Source organism: Culicoides brevitarsis, chromosome 1 (assembly GCF_036172545.1).
Source record: "Culicoides brevitarsis isolate CSIRO-B50_1 chromosome 1, AGI_CSIRO_Cbre_v1, whole genome shotgun sequence".
Classification (NCBI taxonomy): Eukaryota; Metazoa; Arthropoda; class Insecta; order Diptera; family Ceratopogonidae; genus Culicoides; species Culicoides brevitarsis.
The window spans coordinates 43,787,634-43,812,719 of NC_087085.1; the positions used below are offsets into that span (position 1 = coordinate 43,787,634).

A 25,086-nucleotide genomic window follows, 5' to 3' on the forward strand; every position below is an offset into this window, starting at 1 on the left:
CCAACACAAAAAGAATAAATAAAGGGAAAACTTTGACGTGCTTTCGTACACCTGAAGTAAAGTAGTTGTGAGGCAGAAAAAAGCATAAAATAAAAAATGGAGAAAAAAAAGTTTTACTTCCGCTCTTGTACGCAGCACAAAAATTCGCAAGGGATGTGAAACACATCTCGAGTGACTTTGCGAGTGAAGAGAAATGTCATGTCACTTGATGCCGGGATCACAAGTCAAATTCGGTTCCCTGAACGAACGAAATTTTTCCTTCAAGGCAACTTGATTTATTTCTTCTAACTAACTTCACACGTTTTTATGGGATGACAAAGAAAAATGGAACGAATAAAGGGAACATATTCCCATACAAAAAAAAAAAATAAAAATAAAAATGAAGAAGAAGAAAAGTTAACATTTGAAACATTTTTCCATTTCCTCGTCGTCTCGTCTCATCTCATATGTCTCTTTGCGAAAAAAGAATTCCGCCTAAAAAGTCTGTTCATGTTTTATTTATTCAAATTTTTTATTATCATTATCATCGTTGTAGTTGTTGTTGTTGTTGCTGTAAACCATGTATTATCCTGTCTTTTGTGTCAGAACATTAGTCAGAGAGAGAGACGCGGAGATTCACGCATGAATATGAATGAAATGTTGATGTAATTGAATTTACTGACATTTTTACGGGAAAAAGTTCTTTGAGTGCTTTTTTTATATTAAATTTAGCGAATATTTCAAGTACTTTTTTTCAGCTTTTAAAACTGAAAAATTTTTAATATTACATTTGAGAAATATTTTAAAAAAAATTTTTCAGCTTTTAAACCTAAAAAATTTTAATATTAAATTTAGCGAATATTTAAAAAATTTTTTTCAGCTTTTAAGCCTAAAAAATTTTTAAAATTAAATTTGAGAAATTTTTTTTTCAGCTTTTAAACCTAAAAAATTTTTAATATTAAATTTAACGAATATTTTAAAAAATTTTTTTTTCAGCTTTTAAACCTAAAAAATTTTTAATATTAAATTTGAGAAAAATTTAATTTTTTTTCAGCTTTTAAACCTAAAAAATTTTTAATATTAAATTTAGCGAATATTTCAAGTAATTTTTTTTCAGCTTTTAAATATGAAAAAAAATTAGTATTAAATTTAACGAATATTAAAAAAAGTTTTTTCAGCTTTTAAGCCTAAAAAATTTTTAACATTAAATTAACCGAATATTAAAAAAAATTTTATTCAGCTTTTAAACCTAAAAAATTTTTAATATTAATTTTAGCGAATATTTTAATTTTTTTTTTCAGCTTTTAAACCTAAAAAATTTTTAATATTAAATTTAACGAATATTAAAAAAAAATTTTTTTTCAGCTTTTAAACCTAAAAAAATTTTAATATTAAATTTAACGAATATTAAAAAAAAAATTTTTTCAGCTTTTAAACCTAAAAAATTTTAATATTAAATTTGGGAAATATTTCAAGTATTTTTTTTTTTTTTTTAAATTTTGAAAAAATTTACTTAGTTAATAAAAAAAGGTCAGAAGCTTTTTAGATAGATTTTCGAGTATAAGGAAATTTCCCTTAATCTTTGCTTTTAATTTAAAAGCTTGCTCTTAACTACATACTTAACATTTTTCCTTCCTCCTTTTTTTTCTTTTTACTTGCTTTTTACACACACTCTTACACGCAACGATTATCGTGTTGGTTACTTTTATCCCTCCATGCGAAAAAAAAGAACGAACCAAAGGAGGAGCATTGAAATTTTTCCTGAAGGCGATTCTCTTTATTTTGAGTAATTGCACTTATAGCACTCATCGTCATGATCGTAGTCATCATTATTAAACATCAAAAACAAGCATCTTCCGCACACCCATGTTTTTACGCCAATCTTGTTTTTTTTTGCTCTCTCCGCTCTTAATCTAAAGTATATTTGGTAATTTCATCCCTCTTTTATTTTCCTTTTTTTTATTTATTTTATATTTACTTCTTCTACATCACATCACGAGCTGACATTGTTTGTTTTTCTTGTTCTTCTCCTTTGTTACTTCGACGCATGTGAAGTGTTTTCTTTTTTTTTTCGCAAAGAACAAGCTTTTTTATGGGTTCTAATGCGTCTTAGGCGTTGTCAAAGGTTAACCACGACATACGTATACGACATTAATTAACAGCAAAAATGGTCTCTGTGGAATGCAAAATTTTTCGTCTTACAATTTTCAGCGTTGTTTATTGCCTGTCAGAAAAAATCCGTGTCATTTGCCATAAAAATGGTTGTTACACGTATTTTTTTTAGCTTTGCGAAAAAAAAACAAAAAAAAATAATAATAAAGAGAATTGAAGTGGCAGATTCAACACCCTTTTTTTCGTGTGTTTGAACCGTTTTCAGCTTTTTTTATGGCTTCGCAGGAATAAACAGGTATGAGAGCGGATTTTACGATGATTTTAACAGTATTCGTGGAATTTTTATGATTTATGGAGACGTGATGTCCTTTTTTATGAGGAAATTGAAAAAGAAAAAAAAAATAAAGGAACAAATTTGAAATTAATGTAGTTGAAAAATATACGCTAGATGGCGCTTTATTTGACTTAAAATGAGTTTAAAGTTAATTTTGCGCCATCTATCGGATGTTTTTGAATTGAAATTGTTTTGAAAAGTGTAAAAATATTCTCTTTGTAGATTTTTCAAAAGAAAATTTCGATTTTGAGCAGTTTTATAGGAATAAAGCGCCCTCTACTGAATATTTTTTTTAATTCAAATTATTTTGATAAAATTTTTTAGATTTTTTAACATTTATTTGATAAAAGTTTTTAAATTGTTTCGAAAAAAAATCTTTTCTATGTGATAATGAACAATTTTTACAGTTATAAAGCGCCATCTATTGTATGTTTTTTTTGAATTTTTTTAATAAAATTTTTAAGATTTTTGACTATAAAACTTGAAAATTTTTTTGGAAAAAAAATTTTTTAGATTTTTTTTAAAATTTTTTTGTATGTTTTTTAATGAAAATTACTTTTTTAGATTTTTTTTAAACTTTTTGAAATTTTTTGATAAACATTTTTAAATGACTTCGAAAAAAATCCTATCTATGTCATTAATTGATAAAAAAAACAGTTTTAAAATTTATAAAGCGCCATCTATTGTATATTTTTTTTAATTAAAATTTTTTTAATAAACTTTTTAAGTTTTTTTGACATTTTTCAAATTAAAACTTAAAAATTGTTTTAAAAAAAATCCTCTGTATATCGGAATGTCGGATAAAAAATTAATAAAGCGCCATCTAGCGTGTTTTTTAAAAAATAAAAAAAATTAAAGTTATTCATTTAATAAATTTAATGCATTGTAACACTTTTCAACGCTCTCATATTAAAGTAGCTTAAAGCTTGAAAAAAAACCTCTCATTAAATTACCAACGAACCAAATTTTACACGAGAGCAAACAGGTAAAAACATTGCTCCCTTAAGTCGTCATAACATTTCCACACTCATTTCGCCGCTGTGTGAATATGCGGAAAAAATGAGAACGAAGGACGTGACAAAGGAATCAACCAGCGACAAGTATCAGAAAGAGCCATAAAATTATCCATTTAATACTGCAACGTCATGGCGGCGCGCAGAAAAAAAAAATTGTAAGAAAAAGAATGAAAATTGTTCATATAGACGACGAGGAAATTAACATAAAACTTTTTTATGGTTCAATTCTCTCCTTTTTGAACATTATTTTAATTCCCAATTGTCTACGAGGACGACGCAGGTACGAAACCACGTGCTGGCTTGTCATAAAACAAAGTGAAATTAAGATTTTTTTTTAATTTTTCCGCTTTTACTCCGTGGTCGCTTTTTTATCTTTGCGCACTCTTCAAATATTAAATAAAGAATATAATTTAAAATTCTTTATTTTTTTGTGCATTTTTTTTTCGCTTCGTAAATATGTGCTGTACATGCCGGATGTGATTTAGCACCAAGCAAGAGATAATTTTTTTTCGAGAGAAAGCGAACGAAGGGGGATTTTTATGACGGTGATTAAATTTCCGTTTTCTCGGCTTGCATGAAAATCCAAGCAATTAACGAGATAATAAGGTTAAGATAAAAATTTTGTGGTTTCGTTCCATTAGTTGAACAAAAAAATTGAATTTTCTTTTATTTACGCTTTTCATTCAAATAAATTGAAAAGAAAGCTTTTTGCTTAAAAAAAAATACAACAAAAGTCAAAAACTCAATTCTGAGTTTTATTTAACAACAAAAAAAAAATCGTCTGGAAAAATTCGAAATTGTATATCTTCGCTTTTATTCGAGGCATTTATCAAACATTTATATGTACTCGAGTGCAGTTCTCTCTCTCTCGCTTGGATAAAAGACTTTTCTTCATACCTTTTTTCTCCGATTTCATTTCAATTCCATTATTATTATTCTTTTTTTTCTGCAGCATCACACATGTGATAGTAAAATGTTTGTTCGTTGGTCCATAAGGAGATAAGGTTGCAGATGATGCAGTTTTTTTCACAGTTAGACGAGCAAGTAGTTGACATCTGTTGTAAGAAAATGACTTGACTTGACATTTTTTGAATTAAATAAATTTTATGGAAGAAAAAAAAAATTTTTTTTGGAAAGAACATTTTTCTTTTAATTTGAGTAAAAATGACGATAGATGGCGCTTTATTTTTAACTTCAAAAGTGTTAAAAAATCTTTTAAACTATTTATTTTAACTTTTGTTTGAAGATTTAAAAAAAAAAATCGATATAAGGTTCTTAATTCGATTTTATTAGATTTAAAATTAATTTTCTTAAAAATAAAGCGCCATCTAACGGACATTTTTTTTCAAAATATTTAAAATATTTTACTTTTAGATAATTTTTTTCATAGAAAATGAGTTATTTCGACAATTTTTGCATTTAATTAAATTTTATGTAAAAAAAAAATTTAAATTTTTGTTTGAGAAAGAATTGTTTTATATACTTGAGAAAAAAATGACGATAGAGGACGTTGTATTTTTTGCTTAAAAACTAATAAAAAGTCCTTTGAATAACTTTATTCTAACCTTTCTTTGAAGAATTTTTCAAAAATTTGTTAAAAATTTCTTTTACAGGTTCTTAATAGCTTTGAAATTAATTTTTTAAAAATACAGCGCCATCTAACGGATATTTTTTTTATAATTTTTTTGATAAATTCAACTCTTAAAAGTTTTTTGATATAAAATGAGCTAAATTTAGATTTTTATATCAAAAAATTAACACTTTTAGTACTTAAAATTAACCTTTTTATATCTCACAGAGCCTTTTAAAGCACTTGTACAAGAGCAAACAGACCAAATGTGGCAATGCATTCAATTCTCCCAATCTACAGTATTTGTGATGTGAGTGCTTTGGAATATGTCAAACATAAAAGGACGATTCAATTGAAGGAATTGAATAAAGAATTGCAAGAAGATGATATTTAATCCAATCCTTCTGTTAAACTCGGAAGAAAGCAAATTGAATTTAGATTTAGTTGGCTATGTAAAGATTTTCTCTCTCAAGTCCTTCAACAAGTGGTTTATTTTTTCGAATTTTGCCTTTGTCAATCAATATTTAACTGAATTTTACCTCATTTTCCATCAATTGTTTGGGCAAACAACAAACAAAGGACCCGCCTCCCAAATGATATTCGCAAAAAATTGCACTTGAGTCAAAAACAGTCAACCCCTATCACGCAAGCTGCCAGACATGGAGTTATGAACCATATCAGTTTCACACAAGCATATGCACTTCAAACAAAAAAAATACTTTTGTTGTCGTTTACATTACATTGCAACCACTAAGAGCGGCAGACATGCATTCGTTCGTGTGTAATTACGATAATTATTCTTCTATTTTACATCATTTGATCGTGTTTCTATACAAAAATTCTTTTGTTACGAAAAAAATTGCAATTCAAAGGTGTGTGAAGTGAAAAAAAACGAAAGAAAAGGGACGATGACGACGACGTGTTGAAAAACAAAAGGGAACATTTGTAATGGCGACATGAGTGTTAAGTTACAAAATGGCGGAAGGTTATAAAAAAGGCTTTATGTTTTTTGAAATGAAAAAAAATATTAATGTCTGTCTGAATTAAATTAATCACGTGGTTTGAAAGATCTCATTAAACCACGTGGTTTGAAAGCTCTTATTAAATCTCATTGTTCAGTTTAAAAAGATCTTTATCGAGATTTAATGAGATCTTTCAAACCAAATTCTTTTTTCAAACCACGTGGGTTAATGAGATCTATTTAACAACAAGATCTGATCTTAAACCACGTGGTTCAATAAGATCTTTTAAATTAAAAGATTTGAAAGATCTTATGAAACCACGTGGTTTAAAAGATCTCATTAAATCTCATTGTTCTAAAGATCTCATTAAACCACGTGGTTTGAAAGATCATATCAAATCTCATTGTTCAGTTAAAAGAAATCTTTCGAACAATGAGATCCAATAAAATTTTTAAACCACGTGGTTTTGTAAGATCTTTCAAATATTTTGAATTAAAAGATCTTATTGGACCACGTGGTTTAAAATTTGAAATGCGCTCAAATAATTCATTTGAAAACTTTTTCATTTTGAAATCGTCTTAAAAAGTGAATTATTTGAAAACGAAAAAATACTGAAGAAAGGTAAATTATTACTTTCTTCCAACAACGACGACGACCTTAATTCTTACAATGCTCTCTCGACATGCAAGGCAAGAGGACACAATTTACTCAAGTTATTTGTAGAGCCTGGAGGGATGACGACGATGATGATGACGATGATACTCGAGCACTTGCCTAGTTATTAGCTATCATCGCGTTTGTTTGTCGGCATGGAAGAAACGACGTCGAAATGAAAAGAATTTATTGAATGAATAGAAGACGAAAAAAAATGAAAATGAAAGGAAGAGAAGGAAGTGAAAAAGAGGATGAAAATAATAAAAAAAAGAAAGATACAAAAGCTACGGGAAATTATCTTATTGATTTTCTGTACGTTTTATGAACGACGCGAAATTTCATTTAAAGCGCTCATAAAAAAATATTTATTATTCATTAGGGTACTGATTGGTTATTGGGCTGAGTTCCGTCACGAAAAAAAATACAGGAAAAAAATATTAATAAAATTTTCATTTTTGTTTTGTGTTTGTCTTGATCATCGTGATATCGATATCGAGACGCAGAAATTTCGAATAATAATAATTTTGTGGTTTCCTTTTCAATTTTCCATGATTTCCGTTTCGATTTCGTCGTCTTAAGAAAATCAAGCTAAATTTCTAAACAAAAGAGTCACTTACCGGTATGGCTTCGCACATTTCAACATCTGGCATAACGGAATCCTCCGTGCACGTAATTAGCTCGTGCATGAATGGAGGTCTCGGCGGGGGAGGAATTAAAAATTCCGGCGGAGGGCCAGGACCTCCGCAATCGTCACAATCGAGATCGGGATCCCAATCCATGGCGCCAAAAATTTTTTTCTCTAAGGGTATGGATGTAAGAGGATTATTTTACGAATTTTTTTCTTGTGTCAGTTCATTTCGTCTGAAAAGAGAGAAAAAAAAATTTTTTTGTTAATTAGTGAAAAATTGAAATATCTGCAAAAAATTTTAATTAAAATGCGAAAACAAACTAACAGCTAATAAAACTAATTAAATTAATGAAATTTAAATCTAAAAGCAGCGAGAGAGAGCAATCACCTCTGATTTCAATTGTATCAATTCAGAGAGTGACCAAATTTTCCAATATTGCATTTATTTTGTAGTTTGGTTATTTTCCTATTTTCAATGCAGCCTCGCAATATTTTGTTATCATTATAATTTTATCGTTATTAATAATAATAATGATTCACAAAAATTATAAATAAACACAAATAAATGCAAAATAGTTAATTTGCATATTCAATTAGTAAGTAGAGGGAAATATTTTTTATCATTATTTGCCAATCTCGAGCATCCGCTTTAAAATATCCATAAAATATAATAACAATAAATAAACAAATCGCCATTGTTCGCGGAGGATTTTATGCTCATTATGATGAATTTATTGTTTGGTGAAGCGAAAATTTATAGTTTTTTTTTTGGAAGTAGATAAATTTACTTTTTTAAAATAATTATTCTATTTTTTTAAAATTTTATTTTTATTTATTTTAAATTATTTATTTGAAATAATATTTTTTTTTTGAAAATTAAAATTTCCGAAAGGTTTTTAATATTTTTTTTTAATTTTGATTTTTTAATTTAATTTAATTTAATTTTTTTAAAATTTTTTTAATAATTTTTTTTAATTCTCCATTAAAAATATTTTAAATTAAAGAATTATTAAAATTTGTTTTTTTTTAAATCTTAATTTAAATTTATTATTTTTTTATAATAATAAAAAACATTAATTAATAAAATATTTAAAAAAAAAAATTATTTTTATAAAATTTTAAAAAAATTTTAATTAAAAATATTTAAAAAAAAATTTAAAAAAAAATATTTTTTTACATTTATTTAATTTAACTTTATTTTTTTTTAAATTAATTTTTAATAATTTTATTTTTAGTATTAACTCCATTGAAAATATAAAAAAAAAAATTAATTAATTTAATTTATTTTTAATTAATTAATTAATTTTTAAAGAAAAAAATGTATTTTAATTAAATTTTAAATAGGAAAATTTTTTTTAAAAATATTTTTAATTAAAAATATTTAAAAAAAATACTTTTTTTATTTTATAATACCTAATTTAAATTTAACTTTATTTTTTAAAAAAAAAAATTTTTAAGCAAAATTAAAAATTTTTCATTTAAAAGAAATTACTTTGAAATAATTTATTTTTTTTTTAATTTTAATTTTCAAATTAATCAACAATTTTTCCATAACGTCACTTTCGAAATTAATTACATCTTTAACTCAATTAAAGTAAAAAGTCGTTAATTTCCCAAAAAAAAGTATTTCCTTTAAACATTTTATTAATTTTCTTCCACAGGTTTCAAAGACAAAAAATTTTACAAAAGCCAACGTCGACGAAAAACGACGACGACGACGAAAAGAACTTGTTTACATAATTGGCTTCATTTATTTAAATAGGATGTTTTTGCTTCTTCTCTTCATTTTTACTTATTTTTTTTTTGCATGTGCGTCTAAAAATATGAGAAAAATATTAAAATTTGTTTCGTGCAAGCACGTGATGTGACTTTAAAAATCGTTCCACGCACCAAAAAAACATAATTTTCGAAAAAAATAAAAACTTTGATGAAGAGAGGAGCGAACATGAATTATAAAAGTTTGAGTTCTGTCATTGACAGCTCCCGTATTCAGTCGCGCTGCTGCCTAACTTGACAAGGGGATGTTTATTGTTGTTTTATTAATATTATTAACTTGAGGCACTTTTGATGACCTTTCATGACTTTTTTTGGCGAAACAACGAGAAGAGAGTTGTTTGGATGATTTTTCGGTTAAAGTCAAACAAGAAATTATGCGGACAAAGTAAATATACAATCAACATCCCTTTTTGTTTTTTTTTGCATACCAAAAACACACGTTGTCGCATTATCTTGTTGTCTTTTGTACCAGCAAGTTACCTTCATCATCAGTTGTTAATACGAAAACTGTCAAAACAGGAAAGTTTTCTCGTGAAAAGCAATTTAAGCGCATTTTTTAATTTTTTTAGCCGATAGATGGCGCTTTATTTGTAAAATTTTTTATCAAATTTGATCGAAAAAGACGAAAGATGGCGCTTTATTTAAATTTTTTATCAAATTTGATCTAAAAAGACGATAGATGGCGCATTATTTAAATTTTTTATCAACAGATTAAAATTTTTATTAAATTACGATAGATGGCGCTTCGTATGAAATTTTTGTTTGAGTTTTGTATGAAAAACTTCAATTAAAAATTTCAAAAAGACCCTTAAAATACATTTTTTTCTCCCCTAAAATGCTTTGAAATGCATTACAAAAGGTGAAAATGACTCAGAAAGCTTGAAATGAAAGAGACTAAGAGGAAAAACAATTGTTTGCACACACACAAAAAGACCTTCACATGAAATAAATGGAAAAACATAACTTACAACTTTTTTTCCATATCCCTGTTGTTTAGTCTCGCTCTCTTGGCACGAAAGACTTACTACTATTACTTATACAGAGGGGAAACTTGGATATATGACCAAATAAAATCCAAAAAGGAAAAAAACTCATTTTTTTTTGTTGAAGGTACAAACAAACAAAAAATATATAATTTTAGACTTTATTCATATCGTCGTTGCGTGTAACAAACAGAGAGGAGATACCGGCATGAAAAAAAAAACTTGGCGATAATAATAATAAAAATCGCCTACAAATACAAACAAACACAGAGGGATGAAAAAAAGCCTGCAATCTCCGTATTTTTTACGTCTTTTGTCCCTTTTAGTTTTTTTTTTCTACTTGCAGAAACGAAAACGATAAACAGGTGTACGAGGCAGGAAGTAATGGAATACAATTTTTTTCTGCTGATAACGTAGACCCGTTAATATATGTGAAGACACGGAGCATTGTCTGCCCAGTCGACGGGAAAATGTGCAAACTAAGCGACGTCATAATCTGTCCTTTTAGAGAGGAAAAAATCAATAATTTTTTTTATGAAGGTAAATGAATGAATGAAAAGAGCAATCATTGACCTACTTTAGTCATTTTCTATTCATAGTTTTTTTTTTTATTAAAAAAGGTTTTTTTACAACCCAGACAATATGGCGTTAATAGTTGCTGAGATGATGCACAATTATTACTAAAGTGTGCAGATATTTTGATGAAAGAAAGTACGTGAGATGAATATTAATAGAGGATTTTCCTTGTTTTTAAATGCGGTTTTTGTTCTCAACAATTTTTTCTATGTTGGCGATTTTTTGTAGAATTTTTTAAAAATTCATTTGGATATGCTGAATTAAATTTTATGTGAATAAAATTATTTTTTTTAATTAATTAATATTTTTTATTTTAATAAAAAAAATTAATTTATAGAAAAAAAATTAAACTTTTTTATTTTTTTAATTTTTAAAATTTCATAAAAATTAAAGAAAAAATTAATTATTTTTTATTTTAATAAAAAAATTAATATTTTCAAATAAATGTAAAAAAATTAAATTTTTATATTTTATTTTAATATTTTTAATTAAAAATATTTTTAAAAAATTTCTTATTAAATTTCATAAAAAAATATTTTTTTTTATTTATTTTAATATTTTTTATTATTTAATTTTTTTAATATTTTAAATTAAAAACAAAAATTAAATTTTATTAATTTTTTAAATAAATAAATAATTAAAAATTAAATAAAATTTTAATAATTTTTTAATTAAAAATTTTTAAAAAGAAAATATTTTTTTTTTAATTTAAAATTTCATAAGAATTCATAATAATACGAAAATTTTTCTTTGAAGCTTAAAAATTTCTTAAAATTAAAAAAAAAAAATAAAATACGTAAAAAAATACGTAAAAAAATTCTTTGAATAAAAAACAAAAAAATTCCTTAAAAATTAAAAAAAAAAATCAAAAAATATGGGATTCATCGTAAGTTAACATATCAACACTGCTCATACAAATTACATGAAAATTGTCTCATAAATCCCTCTAAATTCTAAACTTTAATCCACAAAATGTGACTCAAATGATTTGTTTTGTTTTCCAGTTAATTTATTGTTTGATTATTTATCACATCTCTCTTTTTTTGACGAAATCAAATAAAAATTAAAAAAAAAGGAAAAATGTGGAAAAAATTTGTATGTACCTACTTAATGACAGTCATTTATGTCTTCCTCAATATTTTTTTTATTTTTATAAATAAATAAATACTTCAACTATTTATAACATGGGTACTTGATATGATAAAATAAATAAAAATATTTGAGGTTCGTCAGAAATTTTTGAAGAAAACGACTTAATAAGAAGAAACAAGAAGACAAACAGAATTTTTTTTTCTATTTATGTACATTTAAATACATGAATAACCGATAACGCAGATAAATAAAAGTTAAATACACATTTTTTGTGTGTTTACTTTTCCCTTGTAAAATAACAATAACAAATAATGATGGTTTCGTTACGTTTTTTTTATGTAATTTTTCTTCATTTTTTTTTCAGTGTAACTGAAACTTTTTTTTTGTAAATATACAAATAAAGAAACTTTATATGGAAATACATGAATTTACTTTTAAAAAAAGAGTCGCGCTGGAGTGTCGCTCTTTGACTAAATAAAACAAAACCGAGACTTTTGCGTATAATTTGTGTGAGTATCACATTTCTTTTCTTCTTTTGATTTTTTCCCGCAATTTGTTCTTGATCATTTCTTTTTTTTTTTGTTCTTTTTGATGTCGTCGCACGCAGAAACAACGCATGCCGCGTTCACTTCATGATGATGTGACGATGATGATGAAAGATATTGTGCGTATACTAATTTAATTCCCAAAAGAAAGAAAAAAAATGTGATTTTTTCCTGTGCGTCATTTTTGTTTGTTTTTGTCGGAAAGGTGTGGAATTCGCGACGACGACAATCGTCACTTTTGTGGTAAATTTGTCTTCGTCTGCGGTACAAGTGTGAATTTATTGATCGACTGAATGTTGGCAAATGCAATAAGAATCAATTTACTATCGGGAGAGACACGACTATTTAATGTCAGTCATAAATGGAGGTGATAAAAGTCAAGGGAATAGAAGATATGTCATTCTTTTGCTTTTAACTTGAAGGCAGAATTTTTTACTCAGTTAGAAAAAAATAAAATTTATAAAAAATTAAAAAAAAGATTTATTTTTTAAAGTATTTTAAAATTGTTAAAAATTTTTTAATTTTTTTGAAAATAATTTTTAAAAAATAATAAAAAATTAAATTTTGATTTTTTTTCATTTTGTTTTTTTTTTTTGTTTAATTTTGTTAAATTAAATTTTATCAAAAAATGATAAATAAAAAAAAATTTTTAATTAATTTTTTTTTAATTTTTTAATTAATTTTAATTAAATTTAATTAATTAAAAAAATTAAATTAATAATTTTAAATTTAATAATAACATATTTTTTTTAATTTTTTTAAAAAAATTATTTTTTTATTTAAATATTATTTATTAATAAAAAATTATTTGAAAAAAAATTTTAAAATTTAATTTAAAAATTTTTTAAATTAATTTTTTTTAATTTTTAAAATTTTTGAACATAATTTAAAATAAAAATATGTAAAAAAAAATATTTTTTGCAATTTATTTTTTTTATTAATTAAATTAAATTAATTTTTTTTAAAAAAATTTCAATTTTTTTTTTTTAAATTTTTTTTTTAAAAATTTTTTTTAAAAAATTAAAAAATTTTTTTTAAAAATTTAAATTAGTTTTAAAACGTTTTAATTATTTTTTATTTTTTAAAATAAATTTTAATTTTTTTAAAAAATTTTTTTTTAATTTTTTTTTTAATTTTTTTTTTAATTTTTGTTTGTTTATTTAATTAAAAATATATGAAAAATTAAAATAATTTAAATTAAAAATATTTTAATTTATTTTTTCAAAACATTTATTTCTACATGAGCTCTTGAAGAAAAATGTTAAGTATGTAAAAACTCCATCTTTTTCATCTTCTTGTTAAATTCCAGAAGCTCTTCTAAATGAAATCATTTATTATTTTTTTTTGCACAGACACTCACATTTTTACACTCTCTTGTTAATTACCACTAATTTTTCCGAGTCCAGTAAGTGTAAATACATTGCAGAAATAATAAAAAGGCAGCCGACCTTAATTTTTTCTCCTATCCAGAAGTGCAAAAGAAGAGAGGAGTAAACAGAAGGAATTATTTTTTTTTTGTAATTTACGGAATTGTGTACAATACTTGTGCAAAAAAAAGACTGCTTGGGCAGGAAAACCGACAAAAACATCCCATTATTATTAAAATTTTTATTATTTTTTTGTAATTTTTTATTTTTAGGATGGAGATGAACAAAAACAAGGAGAAGAAGAGTCAAGTAAGCATTCCATCCTTTTTTTGTTTCATTTTTGCTAGACTGTTAAGTTCACTCATTATGATGAAATAAATAAACTGAAAAAATATAAATATTAACATTGTCTACTGTTATTTATGGTGCAAAAATTCAACTTTAATTTTTTGTGTGCTTTTTTCCTTCATAATTACCCGTAATTTCTTCCATAAAACGCAAAAAAAAAGTTACTTTGGATTTTTTTTCGAAGAATTTTCCCATCAACGAAGGAATTTACGGAACAATGAAACAATATATTTCGAAAAAATGTCCCTAATTATCACTAAAAGGCTACTTCGTGGATATCGCAGCTATGCAAAAATACCTTTTAATGATGTTCCTTGTAGCTTTTGTCTCTGGAAAAAATGCGCTGTGAGACATAAAGGAGCGACAAAGTACCGAGAAATATATAAATTTAAAATAATAGACATAAAATGAATATATTTCTCCATTGAATATTTTGTGTATCCACGAAGCGCATTTAAAAAAAAATTCATAGCGAGTGAATAAAGGCGGCCTTTATAATTTCAATCGAATGAATTGGACATGATTAAGCACTATTTTTGTTTATATATTTTCAGTGCGCGCTGCTTTTTTGTGTTTTGTTGTTGTTGTTGTAGTTTAAACGCGTCTAAAGTAATGATAAAGTAATAATGGCACACAAAAGCGGACGTCGGCGCGATGGAAGCATGACAGTGGCAATTTTTTTAAAAGTAAAATTGTTATAAAACATTAAAAACTTTAATTTTCGAAACAATGAATGATTACGAAGGAACATTTTACGTAAAATATAAATATCATAAATGTTGAATAATAAAAAAAAAATTTTAGGCCATTAAAAAATATTTTTTTATTTTATTTAGAATTAATTCATTTTAAAATATTTTTAACATTTTTTAATAATTTTTTTTATAAAAAAAAATAATTTAATTTAATTTTAAATAAATTAAAAAAAAACAAAAAATTAAAAAAATATTTTTTTTAATTCAAAAATTTTTTTTTTTAATTAAAAAATATATGAAAAATTCAAATAATTTAAATTTAAAATATGTTCATTTATTTTTCAATTTTTTTTATTTTTTAATATTTTTTTTTTATTTTTTATAATTTTAATTATTTATTAAAAATTATTATTTAACTAAAATTTTATTTCAAAACAAAAGTAAATGAAAAATTTTATAAATAAAAAAATTAAATAAATAAATTGATTAATTTTTAAGTATTGAAAATGTAATAAATTTATTTGATTTAAAAAAAATAGTTAAAAATTTTATTTTTTAATAACTTTAAAAATTTTAATATTTTTAATTTTTTATGTATAAAAAAATACTTTTTTTTTTTAAAAAAATTAAACAAAAATTCGATAAAGCTTAACTAATGCCTATAAAACTAAATTTTATCTCTTTCCCCAAGAGTGAGTGAACGAGTTCAATTCAAAAAAAAAAATACATAAGCGTAATAAAAAGCCAATTTTATAAAATATTATTCATTGTTTTAAAAATATTTCCTTTATATCTACAACTTTTTTTTACCGCATTTTTTATAAATTGTCTGTTCTTTTGTTATATTTTTATTATACATTTTTTGTTATCGGTATTGAACTTTATCCCCATCTATCTGGGGAGTCCCCGAAAAAAAAGTTCTTCAAAAAAAATTGCAATTTACCATCGCAGGATCATCATCATGATGAACATTGCCCCGAATATAAAAAATAAACATAAAAATATGTGCACAAAGATGATAATAGCAGAAAAATAATAAAAACACGTCGAACTGAGCATACAAATAGCTTAGTTCGGAGGTTTTATGTGAGAGACGAAAAAAAGGTATATAAAAATAATAATAATAATAAATGAAAGCGAAACAATATCTACAATAACGATTATTATTACGTGAAGCACATGTGCAATGCCAATGCGCGGATAAGTCGCACGACGACGACGACGCGATACTTTTTATTGTGTGCCATATGTGTGATAAAAAATAAAATTAAAATAATTTTAACCTTTGTCACTCTCTTGTGTATGTACGTTGGAACTTTTGCCTCTAAGACATCCCCGAACGACGACGCAACAACAATAGATATTGATAAAAGTAACAATAAAAGTAATAATAATGATGCAGTTTTTATTTTTCTTTTTTTTCATAAAAGGAATATTTTTATCGTTCATTTATGTGCATATCTCGTGTCGCTTTACACATGTTTGTTCGTAACAATATGAGCGAAAAAAAAAATAATAATAAAAGAAAAATATTGTTTGTTGTTATTTTATCGCGTCGCGTATTTAAAACAATAATAAATCGATTGTGCTGTATTAAATACAATTTCTGTGGAAAAGTTAACATTTTGAAACAATAGCGTTGCCTTTTTTATTATTTTATATTTTTACTTTAATAATCATAATAATACTAATAAGTGGATAGAATACAAAAACAACGACGAGTGTTAAACTACAAAACCGCAAATAATGCGCTTAGAAAGGCATTTTGTACATATATGTTGAGAGTCGTCGCTCTGACAAGCATTAAAGTTTTATTTGTAGTAACAAGTAAACCGTTCCTACCTTTTTGTTGCAAACTCTTTTTTAATTTTTAATACAAAGAAAAGTTTGCTTTACAACAAAAAGGAAAATTGTTTGTTTGTGCTGGATGTGTGGCAATGTATGACTTACCTACCTACCTCAGCAAAGAAAAAAAGGTTATCTTGATTAAACATCATCTTTAGTTATTATTATTTGCAAATATTTTTGTATGTATGTTGCGTTTATATAATCGCTTCATGTAATAAGGATGGAACGAGTTTAAAAAATGTTTCAAGTTATTAATTGATATTTTTTTTTCTGAATTAGAAAAAAAAAATGAATTTTTGAAAAAAATGATGAATTAAACCAAAATTGTTAAATTAAACAAAAATCAAGTATATTAGACGTAAATTAACTATTTTTTATAGAATTAATCAATTTTTTATCAAAAGCCAAAATATAAGTGTTAAAGTCAGTTGATTTACTCAACTAAAGTATTCCATCGGGTTTGATCTTTTTGCTTCCTTTAAAAAAGTGAGGCATATACTTTAATGCTGCATTCTATAGGTGTTCGTAATATATTGTTTGATCGATCTATGAGAATAGTTATTTTCCGATTTTGATGACGAAGTTTTGGATCTGTAGTTTTTCTGAAGTATTCGATGAGTTTTTTTCTTGTAGACTAAAGAATTTATTTTGCATTAAGAGTTTCATGTTTTGCTCATTAGGAAAGTTCTATTTCATTCTGTTCATCTTAAATGGGATTTCAATTTATTCGAATATAATTTCAATCACTTTGAAGAGGTCTGGTTCTGATTCGTTATATAAGCGATGTTCTCATAAGTCTAAGTAGTTCCTCATGGTAGGTAAGAAAATATTCAATAGGTAAGCTGCTCTTAAACTTTTTTGTTGTTCTTCAGATTATTGTGATTATTCGATATTATTGCTTTGCATTTAAAAGAATAAACTTCTGATATTTTTTCTCCTGAAACTAAAAAAAATTAAAAAAATAAGTGATAAATAAATTTAAATGAAACAAGAAACACTTTTTAAACTTGTATCAACCTCACATGAAAAAATTTGTTGCAAAAAACGATGAAGAAGTGTTAAACGCTTCAGTCACTTGGGAATGTGCATTTTTTATTTATTTATGCCTTTATAAAGCAATTAAATTATTACAGTATTAATCATGGAGGTCTAACTTCAAAACTTTAATAAACAAAGTAAAAACTATTACGAAAAAAAAATATTTTCATAAAAATTTTTCATACTTTGTTTTTGCGACATGAAAATTATCATATATGCGTCGTTTGTAACTCAAAAGCCGCATTGTCGCGTCGTTGCCATTACCATGTAATGCTCATGCGAGCTAAAAATGTAATAAAAATTGCTCACAACACTACTTTATTTACATCATGTGATGTTTTTAAAGGAATTGCAGATATTTTTTTTGCAAAGTAAAAATGAATCTATTGTGAAAAATAATGGAATTTACGTCTCTGCTGAAAACAAAACAAAAAAATGTCGGCTTTTGTTGACAATCTCTACTCGACCTATTTCGGTAGACTGAATTTATTTTGACCCGAAATGTGATTTAATTTGAAATATTTAGCGATAAATCTCAATAATAATTATAATTATTTATTTAGGGACACGCATGATTGCTTCTTCATTCGAAAATAACATAATGAAGAATCAAATAATAATTTATAATTTTGAAGCGCATTTCCATGAAATTGCACAAATTTTGATTAAATTAAATGTTTTACCATCAATTAATTAGTGGCGTGGCATCAGAAGTCATCTCTCTCGTTTGCTCCTCGAATATATATATGGATTGAACAATAAACAAATCGTTGTTTGTTTGGGAAAATTTTCGCAAATAACAAACACGATTCAAATTAAATGCATGATTGATTAAATCTAGAATGGAAAATAGTTTTGTGACGGCAAAATTAATTAGAATCAAAATTCTCTGTGAATCGAAAAGAATTTGATTTGAGTCATCTAATTCAAGAAGAAAAGTTCAAAATTAAAATTTTATGTTTTTAAAAAATATAAAAAAATTAATTAATTTAAAAAAAAAAAATTAAATTTTTCAAAAACTCAAAAATTTTTTTTGGAAATATTTTTTTTTAAATTTTTTTTTATATTTTTGAAAAAAAAATAAACCTTTTAATTAATTAAAAAAAATTTTTTTTTTTCAAAAATATGAAAAAATTAGAAAAAAAAAATATTGAAAAATATATATTTTGAGTTTTTGAAAAAATTTAAATGTTTTTTTAAATTATTTATTTTTTTTATATTTTTAAAAGCTCAAAATTTTAATTTTAAACTTTGTTCCTTGAATTAATGACTCAAATCAAATTCTTTTCGATTCATAGAAAAAAACATACTAAACTTTTTGAGTAAAAATCCAAATTTGTTTGTTTTTTTTTTGATATCATTCTGTCATATTTAGACACATTCGTTTGCCGCCCATTACTTGTCGCTGTCGAAAATGTCACAAACAAAAAAGCCACATCACAAAAGAACCAAAAATTCCAATATCAGTCAAGCATCGACTGCACAAACAGCAGCATGGGTATCTCCGTTATTTTCGCTCCATTTTGTGTGTTATTTCAAATTTTTGGTCTAACTACCGTCGATTACAGCGGCAAATTCAGACACAACAAAAAATGCATTTTTTACTATCAATGCACCTTGCTACTCATCATTTTCGTGCTTTTTTGCTGCATTTGGACATATGCCGGCGCACTTTTTTCCGACGACGATCCAATTGGGACACTAACGGATATGATACAGGTTATGGTGCCCTTTTGTGTACTTTTTATCGTGATACTCGAAGGCACAACGACACGCAGCCTGCAAGAAAAGTTCATGGAAACCATCACGAGTATCGATTCGCAATTACATTCGATGGGAATTGATATACGTGTGAAGGAACGAGCCATGCTGAGGCCGTATACGATGAAAATATTGCTCCTCAATGGCGTAAGTTGGACTTTTGAGTTGCTGATTATCGTTTCGTTCTACCTGCGAGGCAGTTGGATCTACGATTGGACAATAAAGCTGCCTGCGTTTTCGGTTAACCGGATGAGTGATTGTCATTATATGCTGCTGATTGATTCGCTGAGGCTGCGAATCGAAAGTTTGAATGAGTTGTTAACGTCAAAAGAGGAAGTTCAAGTGAAAAATTTGAAAATTTTGTATGAAAAGTTGTACGAGTTGACGGATGTAATTAACAAACGAATGGCAAAGTCGATATTGGCGACAATTACATCGAATTTTGTTGAATTGACCATCAACTTGTATTGGGTTTACGCTTATTTGCATGTCAAAGTAATCGTCAAAGGTAAGTTTAAAAAAAAAATTATTAAAAAATTTCGTTAAAATCTAAGAAAAATGTTCAAAAACTCAGATTTTAACGAAATTTTCCTTCACAGAATCCTATTACTATCCAATTCCGCGCATCATTTCCTTCGCCTGTCTCTTCAACACTTGCGAACGATGTTGGCGCCAAATACGTCAGATAAAGTTGCATGTCGCATCAATTGTCAAACGCCAACCAAGTCTTGTCAACAGCGTCATTTTACGTCGTTTCACGATGCAAGTACGCCAATCGCCGCTCACACTCACAGCTAATCAGCTTTTCGTCATCGATTATCAGGCACTCTTCGCTGTAAGTAGTTCTAATTTACATTTTTTGAAAAAGTGTGTCAACTAATGTCGTGTCTCCCAAAACTAACAAACATAGATTATTGCCACAAATTTCCTGTACATGCTGCTATTTGTACAATTTATGCCGAACGTTGCCTAAATTTATCAACGCGCCTACGAACTACCGGTTTTAGTGTCTTGATGTCTCTTTTTCTAATCACATTAAATTCGTGTTTTTTCACGTGTGGCAACAAATGCACTGCGATACGAGGACAAAACCACAAAACAGAACGCGCGGAGAAATGACTTGTTTGATTATTTATCTAATTTGACAGTTGACAGTTAGATCAGCATTTTTTGTCATCGTGGTCATGTAAAGACCGTGTTCCATAGCACGGAGATTGCTTAAATTAGATACAATGCAAATGATATTATTTACAAGATATAATAATATAATTGCCTCCATAGTATGGAGTTGTGTGAAAAGTTTGAGTTTCGCAACTTTACAAAAATTTGCGAAGTTAAGGTTTTCTCTTATTGTAACTTTTTGTAAGGTAAGTTTTGAATTTTATTCATAAAAAACAATTATTTAATAATAAAAGACTAAAAATATCAAAAGTTTCTGATATAAAATTCATTTTAACCTCAAAGGTCATTTCAAGGTCATATGAGGATTATTCAAGAGCGAAAAGGTTTTTGCTTCTTAAAAACTTATTAAAACTCAAAGGCACGAATTCTATTGAAAATCTCAAGACAGAGAAGTAATTTTAAACTTGTATGAAGATAGAAACGAATTCAAAATCTAAAAATTGAACTTAAAAAGAAGAATTTGAGAACATCGAATGAACTCATGGCAATTATTATTAAGATAGATTATTTTTTCTCAATAGAAAAAACTGTACCTATGAGGAGTAAGGAAATTCGCAGTAAAAATTAAATCTGCGAAACACAAATTCCTTACAATTTCCAATCGACCATCATAGTAAAAAATCAGATAAAAAAAATCTCCATTGCTATAAACAACATTTAAAGAAAAAAAAAATCTTGTCGCTAAATATCACAGCTGCGAACAATGTCAAAATACATTCGACGAAAGTAAACAGATATCAAACGAAACTTTGATGATGATGAAATCCAGATTGAACTTTGAATCAAAAACCAAAGAAAAACAAAACTCGAGAGAGATCAAAAAAAAGAGTTATAAAAATATCAAACAACTAATCATCAAAAAATTATGTTCAATCATTAATAATATCATCTCGGCTTGTTTTGGTTTCCTCTGTTTCCAAATGTGAAATGTGTTCGTTTACACTTTGGTACTGTACCTGTTGTAGTTGTTGTGTTGATGAATGAACCAAGATTAAAGAGAAAAAATATCATTGAACACGTTTATAATTTAAAATTTTTTTTCTTTCGATTTCGAGACTTTTACTTAAAAAGACTTCGAAAATCAAAGTGTGGAGAAAACGTAAAACTTACTATCTTGATCAATTTCAAAAAGTTGCAAAGTGACAACTATACGAAGCAACTATTTAGATAAATAAATAAAAAAGTTAAATAACTTCCCGAGCAATTCCCGAAATATTTAAATTTACCAACAAAAAATAAATAAACAAAAATATTTCGGGTAAAATGTTAACGAATAATTTACAAAGTTTGTTATTTTTTATGGGCAGATTCACAGGAAAATGTTCGGTCTAATTTTAATTTGCTTTTTCCTTTAGTTTTTGCCATCCATCCTTGCTCTTTGCGCAACATGGAAATTTCCGTAGTCTGAATCATTTATGTGTTCTATAATAAAATGTGTAACATATACCCTGTGGGCGAAAAAAGGGTGAAATTAACCCCTTAAGTGGTTAAATTAAAACCTTAAGAGGTAAATTAACCCATTAAGAGGTAAATTTATCTCATAAGAGGTTATTCTGACCTCTTAGAAGGTTAATTTGATATTCAAAACGGGTCAAGTTAACCTCTCAAGGGGTCAGAATAACCTCTTAAAGAGGTCAATTTAACCTGTTAGGAGATAAATTTACCTCTTTAAGAGTTAATTTATCTCCAAAGGGGTTAATTTGACCTCTTTAAGAGGTTATTCTTACCCCTTCAAAGGTTAATTTGACCCCTTTTGGAGGTATCAAGTTAACTTCTTAAGAAGTTGGAATAAACTCTTGAAGAGGTCAAATTAACCTCTTAAGAGATAAATTGACCTCTTAAGGAACTAATTTATCTCATAAGGGGTTAATTTTACCCTTTTTTCGCCGACAGGGCAGAAATGTAGAATACAAGTAAAATACTGAATTTTGTTCTTTAACGACAAACATTTTTTTCATTCACTCACATTTTGTCATTGTCATTGTTGTGCCTCACGTTCGAATTCGTTTTCAGCACACAAAAGTTCCTACAGAGACGACACATATCGTATAACGATAAAATTTATTCACAAGACATGAAATAATGGGTAAATGAATGTTGTAGAAAATATATAATATTTTTTTTTTGGGAAACTGCTGCCGTTTTGTTGTTGGAAGTTAGACATTTGTCTGATTCGGGTCTCTATCTTCGTATACCGGGAATTTTGCGTTTTGTTCTGTGTGAAATATTCACAAACCTGACCTAGTTTCATACAAACAAAATTTTATATATTTAAATGATATAAATGAGTTTTGTATGTTCTTGTTGTGGCACAAAATGAAATGGCTTTTTTTCTCTTTTGGTTGCCTGATGTTAGACTTCTCTCATTTATATTTGATATTTATTTCATTATATTAATCTATGTACCACTGAATACGGAGAAATTTTGTGGATGAATTATGGACTACGAACGTGCAAGAATTCTTCGATCTTGGGTCAAGGTTTGGTAAGTACTATACGATTAATTAGAAATTCATTACAAAAATTGCGGGTCTTTTAATCTTTTTTTTAGCATATTTTTTTTATTATTTTTCTTTGACAGGAAAACATATACATTTTTATTGTTCTTCGGCCTTTTTTTGGAATGAGACTCTAAAAATAAAATAAAATAAAAAAAAAAATAAAGTGCGACAGAGACCGACAGTAATTAGCGCCCACTTAAATGTAAAAGTTGTGTCTTTTTCGGACAAACGCGGGCTACAGAAAGAAGAAAAAAACTGTCGACTTGTTTATTAAAATTCTATAAAACTTGTAAAAAAAAGTATTTTATGTTTGTTTGGGCCCATGCAGTATTATATGTGCGGTAATAAAATAACCTGTATCTTTTTATAACAATTTTATAACAAGTTAAAATGTTTGTCTGTGGATTTCGAGAGTACTTGTGAAGAGTTGATGATAGTTTAGTTTGTGTTTGAGTGTCGTTTCGAAAAGCAAATATAATATTAATAACAATAATAAAAGGAAATGGAATGGACTTTGAATATTATATGAGTTAGTTTAGTCTAGGTTGGTGACTAAACTAGCATTTAAATATTGATATTTAAACAATGAAGATTTTTTTTTTCATTACATCAATGTTGAATAAACACTTTTGAGTAAAAACACTTAAATTTACTCATGATATGATATCTACTCCTTTCATACGAGTTTAGGTACTTTATCCATTCATTATGATAAATATTTGCTCAACTTATAGAAATGAAGAGAAAAAAGAGAAAGAAAAAATAAACAAAACAATGAAACGTATTATTTACACCTATAACAATTCATATTCAGAGTAACAACAAACTAGATTAACTTTTAACATTGAGAAGAAAGGAACGCAAAATTATTAATAATATTTGTAATAATAGAAACAAAGTATTTGTTTACTTTTTGTATTTATTTTTGTTGTATTTTATAATAAATAGTTATTTATTGTTTAGATTTTTTCTGTTTTGTTTATTTTATTGTCATGATTTTTTTTACAGTTTTACAGATCCTGACAATTTTATTGATAAGGTAAGGACGTAACAAATTTTAATTTTAATATTTTTATTAATTATTTTTTTTATTTTTAGATATGAAGCTTTTCAAAAAAAAGGAAAAATAATTAATTTTAAAATTTTAATTTATTTATTGTAATTTATAATTTATTTATAAATTTATTAAAAATTTGAAATTAAATGTATGAAATATAAAATGAATAAAAATATATGAAAAATTGTCAAATTTGGTTAATTTTAAAAAATTTTAATCAAATATTGACAAGTTTTTATAACTTCTTTAAAAAAATTAATTAAATTTTTATTTGAAACAACCTTTTAATGTTTAGTTTTTTGTATTTTTTTCTGTTTTTTTTTTTTTGTTTTATTGTCATAATTTTTTTTAGAGATTTACAGATCCTGACAATTTTATTGATAAGATAAGGACGTTACAAATTTTAATTTTTTTTTATTAATTTTTATTTTATTTTTAGATATGATGCTTTTTAAAAAAAGGAAATTTTAATTTATTTTATAATTTTCAATTATTCAATTTTTAAAAAATTTGTAAGGAATTAATTTTTCAATATTTTTATAAATTATAAATTTTTTAAAAATTGTAAATAAAATTTTAAATGAATAAAAATTTGGAAAATTGTCAAATTTGTTTAATATTAATATTAAAAAAATATTAATCAAATATTGACAATTTTTCATAACTTCTTTAAAAAAAATTTTTTTTAATGAAATTTTTAATTTGAAACAACCTCAAATCCGTTATTCAAATAAACAAGCATCCCTTCGAGCTCAACAAAATATTTGCTGCGCGTTATATCATTAGCCTATATCTTGTTAGTACTACTCAATATTATTTTATTATTATTTATTTCCTAAACTATTGTGCGAGGAACAAATCGAACAAACTGTATACGAAAGAAAGTCTACAATTGTATATTGAAAGACAATGCGTTGCGTATCATATATCATAAAAGATTTTCTATTATTTTACATCATTATGTTGTTTTGCTGTTATAAAATAAGCTCCAGCTAATATAATCATTTATATATCTTTTTACACAAAGTACAATATTTTGTTACCTACAGCAAATTATTATAA

The 25,086-nt window shown here is 25.6% G+C and overlaps 1 protein-coding gene across 1 annotated transcript in view; it reads right to left on the reverse strand.

Annotated features, from left to right (window-relative positions):
- Positions 1-7,452, reverse strand: part of LOC134837905 (putative uncharacterized protein DDB_G0286901) — a 73,372-nt gene extending 65,920 nt beyond the window's left edge. The window contains exon 1 of the mRNA XM_063853298.1: positions 7,245-7,452. Within this exon, the coding sequence (XP_063709368.1) occupies positions 7,245-7,406 (162 nt within the window). The 5' untranslated portion in view covers positions 7,407-7,452. The remainder of the gene's footprint in view (positions 1-7,244) is intronic.
- Positions 7,453-25,086: the final 17,634 nt, after the last annotated feature.